Here is a 17,369-nt window from a genome sequence, read left to right on the forward strand (position 1 = left end):
TCGATTGGAGGGGCTTTGGAGAGACTCTTGCTCTCTGGTGCGTAGCATTTCCAGGTGCACGTGGTGCATGGGTGCATGAGGTGCAGGCTGTGTTGGTGACAGTCCCCCCAGCACTCATTAGTGCCTTCCTACCATTGCTGACTGCTGACCATCCTGGTATCAGATGTGATTTCTTGATGAAAAACTCTTTACTTCTCCTCTGTGATTGTCCTCTGCAAACAACGGGATGACGTGGGACTTCAGGGCTTTCTGTCTCCGTGGTGCAGTTTCTCCCATTGGATTCTGCTACAGAGACATGATCAAAAGTGGGAAGGCATTGTGAACTTCTACTGTGTTTGCGTTCCAAGTATGTGGTAACTGTTTTAGTTTTATACAAAGTTTAGGGAGAAGAGTGTGAGCCAAGGTCCATGTTAGAAATACTTCACCCCAGGAACCCAACACCACATTCTTCTATAGAGTAGATATCATGGGTGACAATGGTGTGTTCTGCAGCGTTTGGGTTGTTCTCTCACAGCATGAACCTATGAGAACATATGTCCTAGAGTTGAAAATTGAGGAAAGGATTGAGGCAAGATGAGAATGGAATGATCATGCCCCGGATTCTTTTCCAGGCTCCCAAGTGTCTGGCGTTGGTGGCCTTCTGGATCTTGAAAATGTGTGGTATTGGAATGGCCACAATGTCCTTTGAGGTTATGAATCTCCAGCCCCAGGGACAGTTCTTTGTGTTGCTGCCTGCCTGACATAGTGCTAGTGAGAGGGGCTGCCATGCAGAGAGAGGGTGGAACACTGTCTGATGGACCTTTTCTCTCTTGTGTTGGGAAAGAGCTTTTGAGAGGGTAGCCCTTCAATCTCATGTCTTTGTGTAGAGCTAGGTGTGTACAGTAGCTTCTAAAGCCGTTGCTGTTACCGGAATTGTTCCTTGATTTTCCTCAGGTACAGTTTTTAAAGGCACAAGGGTAGGTGGGTTTAATCATTGTGCGCTCAGCTGTGCACTGGCACAGTTCTCTGGAGTAGAGTTGTTGTGTCCTGTAATCATTCACAGCTCATTCATGTCAAACCCTTGAGAGCATCTTAGCCATCTGTACCATCTTTCTGATGGTACAAATTCTCCAACCCAGCTGACATCATGAGATTGCTTGCACTTCAGCATTTGGTGTCTTCTGTCTAAGAATAAGAACTGTGCAGACTGGGATCAAAGCTGTCACAGCTCCAATCACAGAATCTTTCACAACTGTTAATAGAATGTGCAGCTCTGTAGGTTTTCCACCTGAAGTGATTGAAAAGGTGCAAAGTATTTTTGGAGAAGTTCAGGCATGTGAGAAGAGCCTGCCAGATACTGTGTGCCTTTTCATCCATCTAGATGTCCTTTGTGCCAATCACGAAGGAAGGAGAGGATGTGTGAAGAGCTGGATCATGATCCGAGTGTTGTTTAGAGCTGGAGTGTGTTCTAATGGTGAGCAATGTCTGGGTGTTGTGGCAGTGGTTCTCCTAGTGGCATGGAGTAGGGCCTCTTCCTGCATCACAGGAAGGGTAACTTTCAGTAGGGAAAAGTCTTTCTTGATGGAAATGGAGATGCTGGGTAGGACACAGTCCTTGTCATTGTGGAAGAACTGGGAACGTCTGCTAACCTGGAGATCTCATTTCCCATGGTGTCTTTTGTGGCTTTTCCAGAGCTGGCTACTAAGTACCATAGGGCTGCTTGCTCATTCCTTACCCCCTCCGGTAGGATTGGGAAGAGAATTGGAAATTAAACATTATAACTCGTGGGTTGGGATAAAGACAGTTTAGCAGAACAGGAAAGGGAGAGAAAAATAATCACAGTAATGCTGATAAAAGAATATACCATGCAAGTAATGCACAGTGCAGCTGCTCACCACTTGGAAACTGATGCTCAGCCTTTTCTCAAAGTGATCCTCCCTTTACCCCAGACAACTCCCTCAGCTGAGCATGACATCATACAGTATTGAATACCGCTTTGACCAGCTTGGGTCATCTGTCCTGGCTGTGTCCCCTCCCAGCTTCTTTTGTACTCCCCGCTTTCTCCTTGCAGGGCAGCATGAAAAGCTGAAGAAAACTGAGTCTATCGCAGCTGAAGCCACAACAGTTTCAGCAGCAACAACCTTAAAGAATCCATGTAAACCTTTTTTTCAATCTCCTCTCCCAAAAACCATCTCCCCAGTTGTCCAACACATTTGATGTCATCCATTATGGTGCTGTGCTTGTCATCATTTGGGTTGCTCTCTCGCAGTATGAAATCCATGCCCATTGTCCTCTGAGCTGTCCCAACATGATGGATTTATAAAAGGGGTCTAGGACAACTCTCCACAGCCAGCTCTCTGCGTATATAAATTTTACAGGGGAAACCCTAACCCTTTCCAACTAGATTTGTTCCAGGCAGAGTTCATAGAATCATAGAATCACTAGGTTGGAAGGGACCCACTGGGTCATCGAGTCCAACCATTCCTAACATTCCCTAAACCATGCCCCTGAGCACCTCGTCCACCCGTCCCTTAAACCCTTAAACACCTCCAGGGAAGGTGACTCAATCACCTCCCTGGGCAGCCTGTTCCAGTGCCCAATGTGCAAATGGTGAGATAAAGTGGTGATGTGCGAAGGCCTAGGTCATGCTCCGAGTGGGTTTCTTATTGGGGCATTTGCTTCTGGTGGAACAACTTCTGGGTATTGTGGAAGTGATTGTTCTAGTGGTACTGAGTAGGGCCTGGGCATGCATCACGGGGAGGGTACCTTGAGAAAGAGAGAATCTTGCCTAAGCTAAAAGGAGACCATAAGTAAAACACAGTCTGTGTCATTATGTAAGGAAAAGACAATGTACACTTCACCTGAAGATCCTGTTTCCCAGAGTGTGGCTTAAAATACACCAGTTAGAAGATCTGGAGAAGAGTCCCAGCACAGAGTGCTACTTGCCTTGGGTCCTCTCAGAAGTTCCAGAAGTTCTGCATATCTCAAGGTAGCGTTGTTCTTTGTACTTGTGAAGACATCTTGCCACACATGCCTTTAATCCCTTGCTTTTGAGGTGGAATGTTGTTGCTCAAACAGAAACCTTTACAGAGTTTGATGATGATGTCAGCCTTCTCTGACCCTCTTCCTTTGTGTCTTTCTGCATTTGGTCTTGCTAGGCAGGGGCAGGGGTGCTCTCTGTACTCAAGTTGTTGGGAAACCTTGTGTTTCAATACCGTGGGCTGAATTCCTTTGGTTTTCTTCTCTCCTCTTAGCAAAAACTCCCACCTTTCTGTTTTTCCCTTCTCTCTTTTTGACAATGTGTTGGTAATACTGGATGAGATGCAGAGGTCAGAATTTTGGCAGCTGTCAGGTTGCAGAGGTTTGGGAATCTGGCCATCAGTGCACGAGATGGCTTTCCACTCTCTGGAGGTGAGGCTGCCGTTGAGAGAATGTCTTTAAGTTACAGGCCTGTCCTCTTGCTCCCCTTGTGATAGAAGGGAGCACTGCGCACTGTTCAGTGATTTCAAAGCTTTTGGAGAATGAGAATCATTTTGTCTTTCTTGACCAGTTTCAACAGAAATTACTGATAACATTAAGGGAAATTAGAACCGATTATGCTCTCCTGAAACAGTTTCCTTTTCTGATAAAGCAACTACAGGTAAGTTGATGATACCCAAAGATGGTGAGTTTGAGAGACAGAGATACTTTTGTTTCTGTTCTGTTGTGGTATCTTCACCTTGGATCAATGGAATGTTGGCTGGATTGTAATGCCTGTAGGTGTGGACCAGCAAAGCACCACTGCCTGCTCTTGTTCCCTTCCTGCTGCTTCCAGGAATAGCAGTAGGTGGTAGCAGCAGGACAGATGGTGGACTCCAGTGCCTTTCTGGGAGCAGATATGTTGAGCATTGATGGATGATCTCATCCAAAATGCCAGGGTCGTCCCTTTGTGGCTTTGATTTCGCTGTTTCATGTGTGGATCACACTAACGATGTAGAGGTGTTCCGTGCAGAACTAGTGCCTCTGGGTTTGGAGGTTCTGGCTGTGTTGTTCTCACCATGCTTGTCTGTCTGCAAGAGGAAGCAAGAGCTTGACATGTGGCATGAAGGTGGGAAGAAGAGGCTCTTTCTCAAGGTATCTGTAGAGTGGTTGGGATTTGTGGATGCCCCATGGCTTCTTGGAGGATTGTCATGCTGAGCTGCGATAGGTGTGATTTCCTTCTTGAAGGAAAGACATCCCTCAGTTGTTTGAACTCTCTGAAACCTGTTTTCATGGACGTTTGACTACCTGGGACTTGGGCTTATTCTTCTGAGGGCGGTGGGTTCTGTTGTGATGTAGCAGAGCTGTTCTGTGGAGTCTGAATGGGTTGCTCTGTTATTTGGTGTGTCCTGAAGGCTGAAGAACGTGTCCATCTTCCAGAAAGAAGAAGTGGTGCAGGAGCAGTTTGTCTTGCCTAGGCTGGAGAACGGCAGAAAGGTTGTTCCTCACCCGGAGAGATGGAAGGCAGTAGGGAGGAGGAATAAAAGCTCTTGTGAAAGTACATGTCCATGCTTCATGTCGAGCATGTTGGGTGCCTGTAAAATGCATTGTTAAAGGCAAAAAAGAAAAGCAGAAGAGAGGGGCAAGCAAAAGTTAGGTAGGTAGGAACATAGAACAAAGAGTAAAAAAAAAAAAAAGATGAGAGAGGAGAAAGATGAATAGAAAGGAGGTAAGAAAAAGATGGAAAAAATGAAGAAACGCAAGGACTGCATGCAAGGAAAAAGCAAGCAAGGAAGAGAGAAAGAGAGAGAGAGAGGATGCTGTGCAAGGCTTGAGGACAAGTGGTGAAGAAGAGGAAGGAGGATTTGCTGCATGGTGGGTGTGATGGAGTCCTAAAGAAACCGTGTTGGGAAAGGAGGGACAGCAGAGTTAAAGAAGCAAAGTGAAGGGAAGGGGAGGGGTGGACCAGGAGAGAGAACAGAAGGGGAGAAAGAGAAGAAAGAAGAGGAGGAAGGAACGAGCAACAGAAAGAAAAAAGCAATAGAAAGAAGAAAGGATGGAAGTAGTTGCAGAAGGAAGAAGAGAAAGAAAGGAAGAAAACATAAAGGAGACTTACCAGAGAAGTGAGAAAAAAAAGAGAAATGAAGAAGAAAAGTAAGGACTGTGTATACAAGGAAATAGCAAGGAAGATAAACAAGGAAGAAAGGAAGAAGGAATAAGAAAATAAAGCAAAAATTAAAAAGGAAGGCAGAAATGTTGAAGGAAGTAATTGAAGAAAAATTATGAGAAAGAAGAAAGGAAGAAACGATAAAGGAAATGCCAGAGTGCGACGATACTTTATTGAGACACTGAACGGAGTTGGTCCCCAACAGCCTTGGTCAAAGTACCCGTAATTAGCGCTGCTGCTCAGTAATTAGTACCTAGAGCTGCGATTTTGACGGTCTCCGCCGCTGCGCCAGAGGCTACTGGGGAGCTGCCAGCGGGGGTAAAGAAAAGAGAAGGATGGAAGGGAAAGAAAAAGGGGAGTGAAGACTCATGGACGGCACGGCAAGAATGAACAGGAGAAGGAGAAAATAGAAGGAGGAAAGAGAAGAATGAGGAGGGAGGAAGGAAGACAAGAAAATAGAAGACAAAAGCGTGGGAAAGGGAAAGGGAAAGGGAAAGGGAAAGGGAAAGAGGGAAAGAAAGAAGGAAAGAAAGGAATGTATGGAAGGAAAAAGAAAGTGGGGCCGGTGGCGTGGAAAAAGGTGAAAGGAAGAGACAGGAAGTGAGAAAGAAAGAGAAACGAAGAAGAAAACGAGAGACTGTAAGGAAAAAGCAAGAAAAGAAGAAATAAAAGGAAGATAAAGGAGAGAAGGCAATGCATGTAGAGGAGATTCCCGGCGTCGTTGACGTTCCCTTTGTACACTGAATGGAGTTGAGGATCTCGGCATCCCCGGCGCTCTGTGACGCTGTGCAAGGCTTGACGGAAAGTGTTGAGGAAGAGGAAGGAGGTTTTGTCGGAGGGCACGGCCGTGCTGGGTGGCGGGAATCCTAGAGAAAGCGTGATGGGAAAGGAGCGAAAGCAGAGGCAAAGAGGAAAGGAGGAGAAGAGACGGATTGAGACAGAAGAGGGAAGAGAAAAGGAGGAAGAAGGGAAAGAAGAGAAGAAAGGAGCGATAGAGAGAAAGAAAATCAAACCCGGACGAAGCAAGATATGGGGAGAAAGTTGGAAGGATAAACGATTTTACTACCATGGTACGGAAACAGGAGGTGGTGAGGCATAGGAATGAGAAAAGGAGGTAACAGGAAAAGAGAAAGGAAAACAAGCAAAGCAAAAATAAAAAGGAAGAACACAGACAGGAACGACTAAGGAAGTAATTACGGAAGGAAGATGAGAAAGAAGAGGAAGAAAGGATAAAGGAAAATACCAGTGTGCAAATAGTTTTTTTACAGGCGCTGAATGGACTTGGTCCTTAACAGCCTCCCCCTTGATCAGAGTACCCGTCATTACCGACTTTGACGGTCTCTGCCGCGGGGCCGGAGGCTACTGGGGAGGTGCCAGCGGGAGTGAAGGAGAAAGAAGGATGGAAGGGAAAGAGGAGTTAAGACTCATGGAAGGCAGGGCAAGAAGGGAACAGGAAAAGGTTGAGAAAATAAAAAGGGAAAGCGAGAATGCGGTGAGAGAGGAAGGAAGACAAGAAAGTAGAAAAGGAAAACGTTGCAACGAGAAAAGGGAAAAGGAAAGAAAGGAATGTATGGAAGGAAAAGGAGCGCGGCGCAGGTGGCATGGAGGGTGGGAGGCTTGGGAGAAGAAAGAAACTATAAAGGAGATTACTGGGACGCACCCACATTACCTCTGTCAGTGAACGGAGATGGTCCCTAACTGCCTCGCTTTAGGTCGGAGTCCAGCTACCCGTAATTAGCGATGTCGCCCAGTAATTATCGCTGATGGCTCTGTCTTTGATCATCTCCACAGCGGCGCCGGAGGCGACTGTCGAGCAGTGAGTGGAGATAAAGAAGAGAGAAAGATGGAATGGGAAGGGACAGGGAGAGAAGCACCGGGGGCTGCAGGGCAAGAAGGAACAGAAGGAAAAGAAGAGACGGAACAGAAGAAAGAAGAGAGTAGAAGGAGAAGAAGAATGTAGAAAAGGGAACGGAAGAAGAAGAGAGTAGAAAGAAGAAAGGGAGAGAACAGACTAAATGAGAAGGAAGAAAGAGGAAGAAGGAAAGAGGAAAGAAGGGAAAATGTCGGAGCGCAGGCGAGCGGTGGGCGCGGGGCTGGTGCGAGGCTTGTGAGCAGCACACGGTGTCGCTGCAGGCTGAGCCCCGGCGGGGGCGGTCGGGGCGGCGCAGAGCCCGGCTGTGAGCGCGGGGGGGCGGCGCGGGGCGGGCAGGAGAGGAGAGGAGAGGGATCGGGGCGTGCGGGCGGCGGCGGGAGCCGTGCGGGGCCCGGGCGGGCGGCGGCGGCTATGATGGGCGCGTGTTGGGGGCCGGCGGTGCGGGTGCTGGTGCTGCAGGCGGCGTGGGCGCTGGTCGGCGGTCAGGTGCGCTACTCGGTGCCGGAGGAAGCGAAGGTGGGGACGGTGGTGGGGCGTGTGGCGCAGGAGCTGGGCCTGGAGGCGGGCGAGGCGGAGGCGCGGCGGCTGCGGCTGGTGGCGCAGGGCCGGCGGGCGAGCGTGGAGGTGAGCGGGGCGAGCGGGGCGCTGGTGGTGAGCGGGCGGCTGGACCGGGAGGAGCTGTGCGGGAAGAGCGCGCCCTGCGCTCTGCGCCTGGAGGTGCTGCTCGAGCGGCCGCTGCGCGTCTTCCACGTGGAGCTGGAGGTCACCGACATCAACGACAACGCCCCGCTCTTCCCCGCCGCCCGCAAAAACCTCAGCATCGCGGAATCGTCTCTGCCGGGGTCTCGTTTCCCGCTGGAGGGCGCGTCGGATGCGGATATCGGAGCGAACGCGCAGCTCTCCTACACTCTCAGCCCCAGCGAGCACTTCTCTCTGGATTTACGCCGGAGCGAAGAATACAGAGAATCCCTCTTCCTGGTGCTGACAAAACCTCTGGACCGTGAGACGGAGCCCGTGCACCGTTTGTTGCTGACGGCGAGTGACGGGGGCCGTCCGTCTCTGTCGGGCACGATGGAGCTGGTGATCTCGGTGCTGGACGCGAACGACAACGCGCCCCAGTTCAACCAATCGGTGTATAAAGTGCAGCTGCCGGAGAGCGCTGCAGAGGGGACACCGGTGGTGCGATTAAACGCCACGGATCCGGACGTGGGAAGCAATAGTGAAATAACGTTCACAACCAGCAATATTTTTCCTCCGGAAGGATTGAAGCTTTTCATACTAAATGCGAAGACGGGGGAGATTCATCTCACGGACGGACTGGACTATGAAGTCTCCCGTTCATATGAGATAGAAATCGAAGCGACAGACAAGGGGACGCCCCCACTGTCGGGCCACTGCAAGGTGGTGTTGGAGGTTTTGGACGAGAACGACAACGCGCCCGAGGTGCGGGTGACGTCGCTGTCGGTGCCGGTGCCGGAGGACGCGTCGGTGGGGACGGTGGTGGCGGTGCTGAGCGTGTGGGACCGTGACTCGGGGTCGAACGGTCGCGTGCGTTGCTCGGTGTGGCCGGCGAGTCCGTTCGGTCTGGTGTCGTCGGTGTCGGGGTCGTACTCGCTGGTGGTGCGTGAGGCGCTGGACCGGGAGCGCGTGTCGGAGTACGAGGTGGAGGTGCGTGCGGAGGACGGCGGGGCGCCGGCGCTGGTCGGGAGCAGGCGGGTGCGGGTGCCGGTGTCGGACGTGAACGACAACGCGCCGGCGTTCGCGCAGGCCGTGTACACGGTGCTGGCGCGGGAGAACAACGCGGCGGGGGCGGAGCTGGCGCGGGTGCAGGCGAAGGACCCGGACGAGGCGGGCAACGGTCGCGTTCGGTACTCGTTGTGGGAGGGCAGCGTCGGTGCCGCGGGGGCGGTCGGGGGAGTGGGTTCGGCTTCGAGCTACGTGTCGGTGGAGGCGGAGAGCGGTCGCGTGTGGGCGCTGCGTCCGCTGGACTACGAGGAGGTGCAGGTGCTGGAGTTCGAGGTGCGTGCGGTGGACGCGGGGGAGCCGTCGCTGTGCGGCAACGCGACGGTGCAGGTGTGGGTGTTGGACGAGAACGACAACGCGCCGTCGCTGCTGCCGGCCGCGGGCGTCGGGGCAGGCGCCGGGGCGTCGGGCCGGTCGTCGTCGGTCTGGGAGTCGGTGTCGGGAGAGTCGTCGGGTTCGCTGTGGGCGTGGGCGGCGTGGGGGACGCCGGCGGGGCAGGTGGTGGCCAAGATCCGCGCGGTGGACGCGGACTCGGGCTACAACGCGTGGCTGCGCTACGAGGTGTGGGAGCCGCGGGGGAAGGGCCCGTTCCGCGTGGGGCTGTACAGCGGCGAGGTGAGCACGGCGCGGGCGCTGGAGGAGGCGGACGGCCCGCGGCAGAGGCTGGTGATCGTGGTGCGGGACCACGGGGAGCCGGCGCGCTCGGCCACGGCCACGCTGAGCGTGTCGCTGGGGGAGGGCGGCGAGGCGGCGTCGGCGGCGTCGGGCGCGGGGTCGTCGGGGCCGGGGCTGCGGGCGTCGTCGGGCGCGGAGGGCGGCTCGTCGTCCTTGTCGTCGTTGTCGTCGTCGACGAACGCGTGGCTGGTGGCGGCCATCTGCGCGGTGTCGGGGCTGTTGGTGGTGGCGGTGGTGCTGTGCGGAGCGTGGCGGTGGGCGCCGCGGGCGGGCGCGCTGTCGGGGCGCGGGCCGGCGACGCTGGTGTGCGCCAGCCAAGTGGGGAGCTGGTCGTACTCGCAGCGGCAGAGCCGGAGCCTGTGCGTGGCGGAGGGCGCGGGCAAGAGCGACCTGATGGTGTTCAGCCCCAACTGCCCGCCGCCGCCCGCCGCCGCGGCCAAGGAGACGCAGCCGGAGCCGCCCGCGCTGCTGGACACGGTCAGTGCTGCTCCCTCTCTGGCCTCTCGCCCCGCCCCCCGACGGCCCCGGCCCCTTCTCTCCCTTGTTTCCGTTGTTTCCCCGGGTGTGGGCAGGCGCTTGTGGGAAGCAGGCTGAGCTCTCGGGGTCTGCTTGACAGCTTGTTCTCCCGTACAATAAAATCGCTGCTGTCAGGGATGAGAGGTGCAACGCCATTGGCCTTCGAGATACTCTTGCTGGTGTGTAGCCTTTGCAGCCGAGCTTGCTTCAGGGGTGCAAGATGTGTAGGCTGTGTTGGTGACTGTCCTCACAGCACTCTGCTTCGTTCTCACCATCACTGATTGCAGCCCGCACTGGCAGTCAATGTGTTTTCTTTCTTCTTTATCTACTTCTCCCATGTTTGTTTTCCAAGTACATTGTAGCTGTGTTTCGTCTTTTGATGTGTTCAGGGAGAGGAGCAGAGCCAAGTTCTGTGTTTAAAACACTTCACCCTAGGAACCCAACACCAAATGCTTCTGCAGAGTACATGTCATGGATCACACTCTTTTCACCGCCATTTGGTCATTCTCTCACAGCATGGATTTGGTTCTGGTTCCCTTTAGAGTTTTCCTGACCTGTATAAATAATATTGCTCCCAGATGCATAACATCTCCATTGCAGATTGTTGAATGCAGAAGAGAATATGAAGAGAATGTGGCAGTGGCACTGAGTAGGGCCATGTCCTGATGTGAAGGGTGATTGTGAGCAGTGGAAAGACTTGTGCGTAGAAGCTGGAAATCGTTGGGAAACCATGAAGGTGCTGGGGGGTGGAAAAAGTATGCATGTACAGGCCAAAATGTGCACAGCACCTCAGTTCTGTTTTTCTCTGGTATGAATTCTCCCACCCAGCTGATATGATGAGTGCTTCTATGCATCAGCATTTACTGAGGTACACTCTAAGAATTAAATCTGTGTGGACTGGTCTAAGAGCTGTCACAGCTCCAATCAGAGGCTCTGTGAAAACTATCATATAATGTGTACCTCTGTAGAGTTTCCACCTGACGTGACTGAATAGGTCTGAGGTATTGTGGTTGAAGTTCAGGCATCTGGGAAGAGTCTGCCAAACACTGTGTGGGTTTGCATCCATGCAGATGTTCTTTGTGCTGATCCCAAGGGAAGGAGAGGATGTACGATGACCTGGGTCATGGTCAGCATGTTGTTTTGATCTGGGGAATATTGCAGTTGTGCAGCAATGTCCAGGTGTTGTGACAGTGCTGCTGCTCGTGGCATTGATCAGGGCCTGTTCCTGTGTCATGGGGATGGTGACTTGCAGAGGAGAAAAGGTTTGCCTGACGGAAATAATGATACTGGTTGGAACGTGGTCTGTGTCATTGAGGAAGAAATGGAGAATAACTGCTAAGGTTTAGATCTCATTTCCTGTAGTGTGTCTGTCCTGGTTTTGCTCCAGGTAGCAAGTAGGTACTACAAGGCCACTTGCTCACTCTTGCCCTTCCCCTTGCCTGCTGGAATGTGGAGGAGAACGGTAAAGAGAGAAGTATAACTCATGGGTTGGGATAAAGACAGATTAACACAACAGCAAAAGAAGAGATAACTAATAACATACATAATGACAGAAGAATATACAAACTCAATACTGCACAGTGCAAGCGTATTGTATGTGGGTAGCTCTTCAGCCTTCTGTCGTTGTGTAGTGAGTGGGCATCTCTAGTAGCTTCCAGAGCCATTGAAGTTTCCGTGATGGTTCTGTGCTTTTCCTCAGGTTGCATTTGTATGTGGATGCGATGAGGAGAAGGATCTAATCTGTTTGTGCTTGATGTCCCCTGCTCTGGATATTCTGTGGTATGAATTCTCCCACCAAGTTGCTACCCTGAGTGCCCTTGTGCTTCATCTTTTGCCGCTGTTCTCTTGTGAAATACAATCCACGTGTCCTGAGATCAGAGGTGTCACAGCTCTACCGAGAGGATCTGTAAGATCTCTACCATGCTTCCTTGTGGTGTTTGGAACTGGGATGGCTGTAAAGGCAGAAAACATTCAGGGTGAAGTTCAGGGAAGAGTCTGCCAGACACTGTGTATCTTTACATCCCTCCAGATGTTCTTTGTGCCATTGATGAGGGAAGGTAAGAGTACGTGAAGGCTTGAGTCATGGACAGAGTGGGTTTTGTTGTTGGGGCATGTTCTTGTGGTGGAACAATGACTGGATATTATTGCAGATATCCTCTGCATGGTCTGGATTAGGGCCTTTGTTACATGGAGAATGATGTTTTGCACGATGTGTCTTCCCTGAGGAAATGGAGATGTTGTGCAGAACATGGCCTCTGTAATTGGTGAAGAACTGGAGAATATCTATTTAGCTGAATATATCAATTCCCAGGGCTTGTGATAGATGTGTCCAGTAGGAAACCTTGAGAAGAAGGGGAAGATGCCTAGTGCAGAGAGTTGTTTGCCTGGGGTCTTCTCAGGATCACTGGAAGTTCTGCATACGTTAAAGAGCTGTTTTCCTTTGTGGCGTTACCACTTGTGAAGACATCAACAGTGCATGCCTTTAAACACTTGGTTTTGAGGTGGAATGATGTCACTCATAAAGAAACCTTTAAGAAGTTTGTCAGTGCTCGGTGATTGCTCCCTTTCTGGACTTTTGCCCTCCACCCCAAATATCTTGGCTTCCTTCTGGCCCCTGGGTCCATTGTTTCCCACGGTCTGGGCATGTGCTTTTGGGAACCGGGGTGAGTCCACAAAGACTTCGTACTCAGGGTGTGGCTGATGCTTCAGAAGTTTGATGGAGCCTTTTTTGTTTTTGTGGAAGTTCCCTTAGGTCTTTCTCTGGGGCTAGGGAATAAAAGGATTACTTTATGGAGCAGGCCTTATCTCCCGGAGGTGAGGTTTGGTGTTGTGGGTGTGAGATGTCCTGCTTTAGAATAAATCACTGGTGATTTCTATGAGGGGTGCGACTGCTGTGGAGCAGTGTCTGGGTGTTGTGGCAGTGATGCTGCTAGTGGCATTGATCAGGGCCTGTTCATGCATCATGTGGAGGGCGACTTGCAGAAGAGAAAAGTCTTGCCTGATGGAAATGAAGATGTTGGGTGGAACATGGTCTGTGTCATCGGGGAAGAGCTGGGGAATGACCGCTAATCATTTCCCACTGTGTGTCTGTCACGGTTTTGCTCCTAGACAAGACCTGAGTGCCACAAGGCCGCTTGCTCACTCCTTTGCCCTCCCCTTTACCTGTTGGAATGTAGAGGAGAAAGGGAAAGAAGAATGTGTAACTCGTGGGTTGGGATAAAGACAGTTTAATAGAACAGCAAAGAAAGAGAAAAATAACAATAACAATGATCAAAAGATATACAAAATTATTAATACAGTGTGCAAATGTGTTGTAAGGGAATTGCTCCCTTTCTGGACTTTGGCCCTCCACCCCAAATATCTTGGCTTCCTTCTGGCCCCTGGGTCCATTGTTTCCCACGGTCTGAGCATGTGCTTTTGGGAACCGGGGTTTTGTTCCACCACAAGACCACTTTCTCACTCCCCCCCTTCCCTTTGCCTGTTGGAATGTAGAGCAGAATGGGAAAGAAGAATGGGAGAATGGGAAAGAGGAAAGAAGAATGGGAGAATGGGAAAGAAGAAACTCGTGGGTTGCGATAAAGACAGTTTAATAGAACAGCAAAGAAACAGAAAAATAACAATAATAATGATTTAAAAATATACAAATTATTAATACACTGTTCAAATGCGTTGTAATTGGGTAGCACTTCAGCTTTCAGTTGTTGTATAGTGGGTAGGCATCTCTAGTAGCTTCCAGAGCCATTGAAGTTGCTGTGGTGGTTCCTTGCTCCTCCTCAGGTGGGGTTTGTAATTGGATGTGAGGAGAAGTTGAGCTTACTCTGTTTTTTCTTGATGTCCCTTACCTGTGCACTTGCACCACTGGCCTCACTAGACATGATGTGTCCCTTTGTCATGCTTAGCTCGCATACATGCTCAAACAGCCCAGATCCTTCAGCGCAGCCTTGCTTTGAGTTTTCTGTAGTACAAGTTCTCCCACAAAGGTCACATTGGTAGTGCTGTCGCATTTCATAATTTGCCATTGTTTTCTTGCAAAACTGAATCCGTGTGGCCTGAGATTGGAGCTGTCACAGCTCTACTGACAGGATTTGTAAGATTTCTACCATGCTTCTTTGTGATATTTGGAGCTGGGATGGCTGTAAAGGCACAAAACATTCAGGGTGAAGTTCAGGGAAGAGTCCGCCCATCACTGTGTGTCTTTACATCCCTCCAGATGTTCTTTGTGCCATTGATGAGGGAAGGTAAGAGTATGTGAAGGCCTGGGTCATGGACAGAGTGGGTTTTCTTGTTGGGGTGTGTTTTTGTGGTGGAAGAATGAGTGGATATTATTGCAGAGATCCCCTGGTTGGTCTTGATTAGGGCCTTTGTCACGTGAAGGATTACATTGAGCAGGGAGGAGTCTTCCCCAAGGAAATGGAGATGTACAGAATGTGGACAGTGTAATTGGTGAATAAGTGGAGAATATCTCCTTAGCTGGACATATGGTTCAGCAGGGCTTGGGGTGGACATTTCCAGTAGAAAGCCTTGGGGAAGATGCCTAGTGCAGAGAGTTGTTTGCCTGCTGTCTTCTCAGGATCTCTGGGAGTTCTGCATGTCTCAGAGAGCTGTTTTTCTTTGTGATTTTACTGCTTGTGAAGACATCAGCCACATATCCCTTTAATCCCTTGGTTTTAAGGTGGAATGGTGTCAGTCAAAGAGGAATCTTTATGAATATTTCACTGCTGCTGAGATTATCCGACCCTCTCCTTGGGTACCTTTCTGCTCTTGGTCTTGCTAGGGAAGGGGCAGAAGTGCTCCTTGTACTCAAGTTGCTGGGAAACCTTGCATTTCAGTACTGTGTCCTGCATCACTTTGCTTTTTTTCTTTAGTCTTAGCAAAAACTCCTACCCCTTTGGGTTTTCCTTCTCTCTGCTTGGCAATATCTTGTTAATACTGGATGAGCTGCAGAGGTCAGAGTTTTGGCAGCTGTGAGGTTGCAGAGGTTTGGGCGTCTGGCCATCACTGTTGGCTTTTTCCCTCTCTGGAGCTGAGTCTGATGTTGAGAGAATGTCCTTAGCTTTCATGGCTGCCTCTTGCTTCCCTTGTGGTAGAAGATCCTAAGGGATCACGACACACTGTTCGGTGATTTCAAAGCTTTTGGAGAATGACAGTAATGTCTTTCTGCCCAGTTTCACTAGAAATCATGGATAATGTTAAGGGAAAATATCTCTTGGACCCAATTTTGCTGTCCTGAAACTGTTCCCTTTTCTGAAGAAGCAGCCAGGGATACTACAGGTAAGTCAATGATACCTAAAGAGGGTGAATTTGAGAGATGGATGTGCTTTTGTTCCTGTTTTGTTCTGTTATCTTCATGTTGGATCAATGGAATGTTGCCTGGATTGTCGTGCATGTAGGTGTGGGCCAGCAAAGCCCCACTGCCTGCTCTCATTCCATTCCTGCTGCTTCCAGGAATCCTGTGAGGTGATGGCAGAAGGACAGATGGGAGAGGGACTCCAGTGACTTTCCCGGAGTGGATACATTGAGCATCGCTGGGATGATCTCATCCAAAATTCCGTGGCTTTCCCGTTGTCTCTTTTGTTTGGCTGAGTGCAGTGTGGCTAATGCTGATGGAAGAGAGAATTATTAGGTGAGGCACCCCGGGCACCCAGGATCTGGCTGTGATGTGCCAGCAGTGCGTGCCTGCCCACAGGAAGAAGCGAGAGCTTGACATTTGGTGTGCAGGTGGAAGGAACGTGCTCTGCCTCAAGGTTTCTGGAGTTTGGGAGCTGTGGGTACCCCGTGCTTTTTATCCTTGTTGAAGGTTTGATGTATTGATCTGTGATAGGTGCGATTTCCCCACTGAAATATCCCCCATGTGTTGTCTGGACTTTTTGGAGTGTGTTTTATTAAACGTCCAAGTGGCTGGTGCTTGGTCTTGTATTTGTGTTGGTGGTGGGTTTCGTCCAGTGTAGCAGAGCTTTGTCATGTGATGGCCTTGCTGTGATATTTTCTATGTCCCTGAGAGGCCCGGAGGCTGAAGATCTTGGCTTTCTTTCAAAAGGGAAAGCGTGGTGCGGCAGCAGTTTTTCTTGCTTAGGCTGAAGGGCAGGAGGAAAGTTTTTTCCCTTGCGGGGAGGTGGAATGCAGTAGGGAGGAAGAATGAAAGCTCTTGCCGAAGGGCACGTCCGTGCTTCATGTCAAACGTGTTGCAGACATGTAAAATACATTGGTGGAGGCCGAAAGGAAAGAAGAAACAAGTGTGGAAGCAGAAGTAAAGGGGAAGTAAAAGTCGGGCAGGGTCACAAAAGGATGGTGAAGGTGAATAAAAGATGAAAGAAAGAGAAATGGAGAAGAAAAGCAGAGACTGCAAAGAAAATGCAAGCAAGGAAGAAACAAAGAAGGAAGGAAAAGAAAGGAAGGCAGGAAGAGCTGGTAGAGGAGATTCCGAGCTTCATTAACGTTGTCTTATAAAGTGAATGGAGTTGAGGATCTCGGCATACTCGGCGCTCTGGGACGGCGCGCAAGGCTTGACGGAAAGTGGTGACGAAGAGGAAGGAGGTTTTGTCAAAGAGCACGGCCATTCTGCATGGCGGGTGTGATGGGATCCTAGAGAAAGTGTGGTGGGAAAGCAGCGAAAGCAGAAGTAAAAATGGAAGAAGGGGAAGAAAAGGGTTGGGGCAGAAGAGGTAAGAGAAGAGAGACAACAGAAAGAAAATCAAACCCGAACGAAGCAAACGATGTGGAGAAAGCTGGAGGGATAAACGATTTTACTGCAACGGCACGGAAACAGAGAGGTGAGGGACTGGAGAGGTAACGGGAAAAGAAAAAGAGAAAACAAGCAAAGTAACAGAACTTAAAATAAAAACGAAAAAGCGAGACAGAAATGACTAAGAAAGTAATTACAAAAGGAAGATGAGAAAGTAGAGAAAGAAAGGAAGAAACGATAAAGGAAAAGACCAGGGTGCAAAGAGGTTTTCTACAGTCGCTGAATGGACTTGGTCTTTAATAGCCTCCCCTTTGTTCAGAGTATCCGTAATTAGCGCTGCTGCTCAGTAATTAGCACCTAGGGCTGGGACTTTAACGGTCTCTGCTGCGGCGCCGGAGAGACTGGGGAGCTGCCATGGGGGTGAAGAAGAGAGAAGGATGGAAGGGAAAGGGGAAGCGGAGTGAAGACTCAAGGACGGCAGGGCAAGAAAGGAACTTGAGAAGAAGGAGAAAAGAAAAAGGGAAAGAAGAAATGCGGTGGAAGAGTAAGGAAGACAAGAAAGTAGACAACGAAAACGTTGCACAGAGAAAAGGAAAAAGAAAGACAGACGGAAAGAAAGAAATCTAAGGAAGGAAAAGGACCACGGGGTCGGTGGCATGGAGCATGCGAGGCTTGGGAGAAGAAAGAAAGGATAAAGGAGATTACTGGGACGCACCGACATTACCTCTATCCGGTGAACGGAGATGGTCCCTAACAGCCTCGCTCTTAGGGCGGAG

General features: G+C 50.4%; 1 protein-coding gene across 1 annotated transcript; it reads left to right on the forward strand.

Annotated features, from left to right (window-relative positions):
• The first annotated feature begins 7,314 nt into the window (after positions 1-7,314).
• Positions 7,315-12,591, forward strand: LOC128853676 (protocadherin alpha-2-like). Its single transcript, XM_054080037.1, has one exon. It carries the CDS (start codon positions 7,389-7,391, stop codon positions 9,987-9,989), a length of 2,601 nt encoding a protein of 866 aa, XP_053936012.1. The 5' UTR covers positions 7,315-7,388; the 3' UTR covers positions 9,990-12,591.
• Positions 12,592-17,369: the final 4,778 nt, after the last annotated feature.

Source organism: Cuculus canorus, chromosome 14 (assembly GCF_017976375.1).
Source record: "Cuculus canorus isolate bCucCan1 chromosome 14, bCucCan1.pri, whole genome shotgun sequence".
In the NCBI taxonomy this organism is placed as follows: Eukaryota; Metazoa; Chordata; class Aves; order Cuculiformes; family Cuculidae; genus Cuculus; species Cuculus canorus.

What these genes read in the sequence shown, in the direction of transcription:
- LOC128853676 (XM_054080037.1), top strand. Translation starts at nt 7,389, where the DNA reads ATGATGGGCGCGTGTTGGGGGCCGGCGGTGCGGGTGCTGGTGCTGCAG.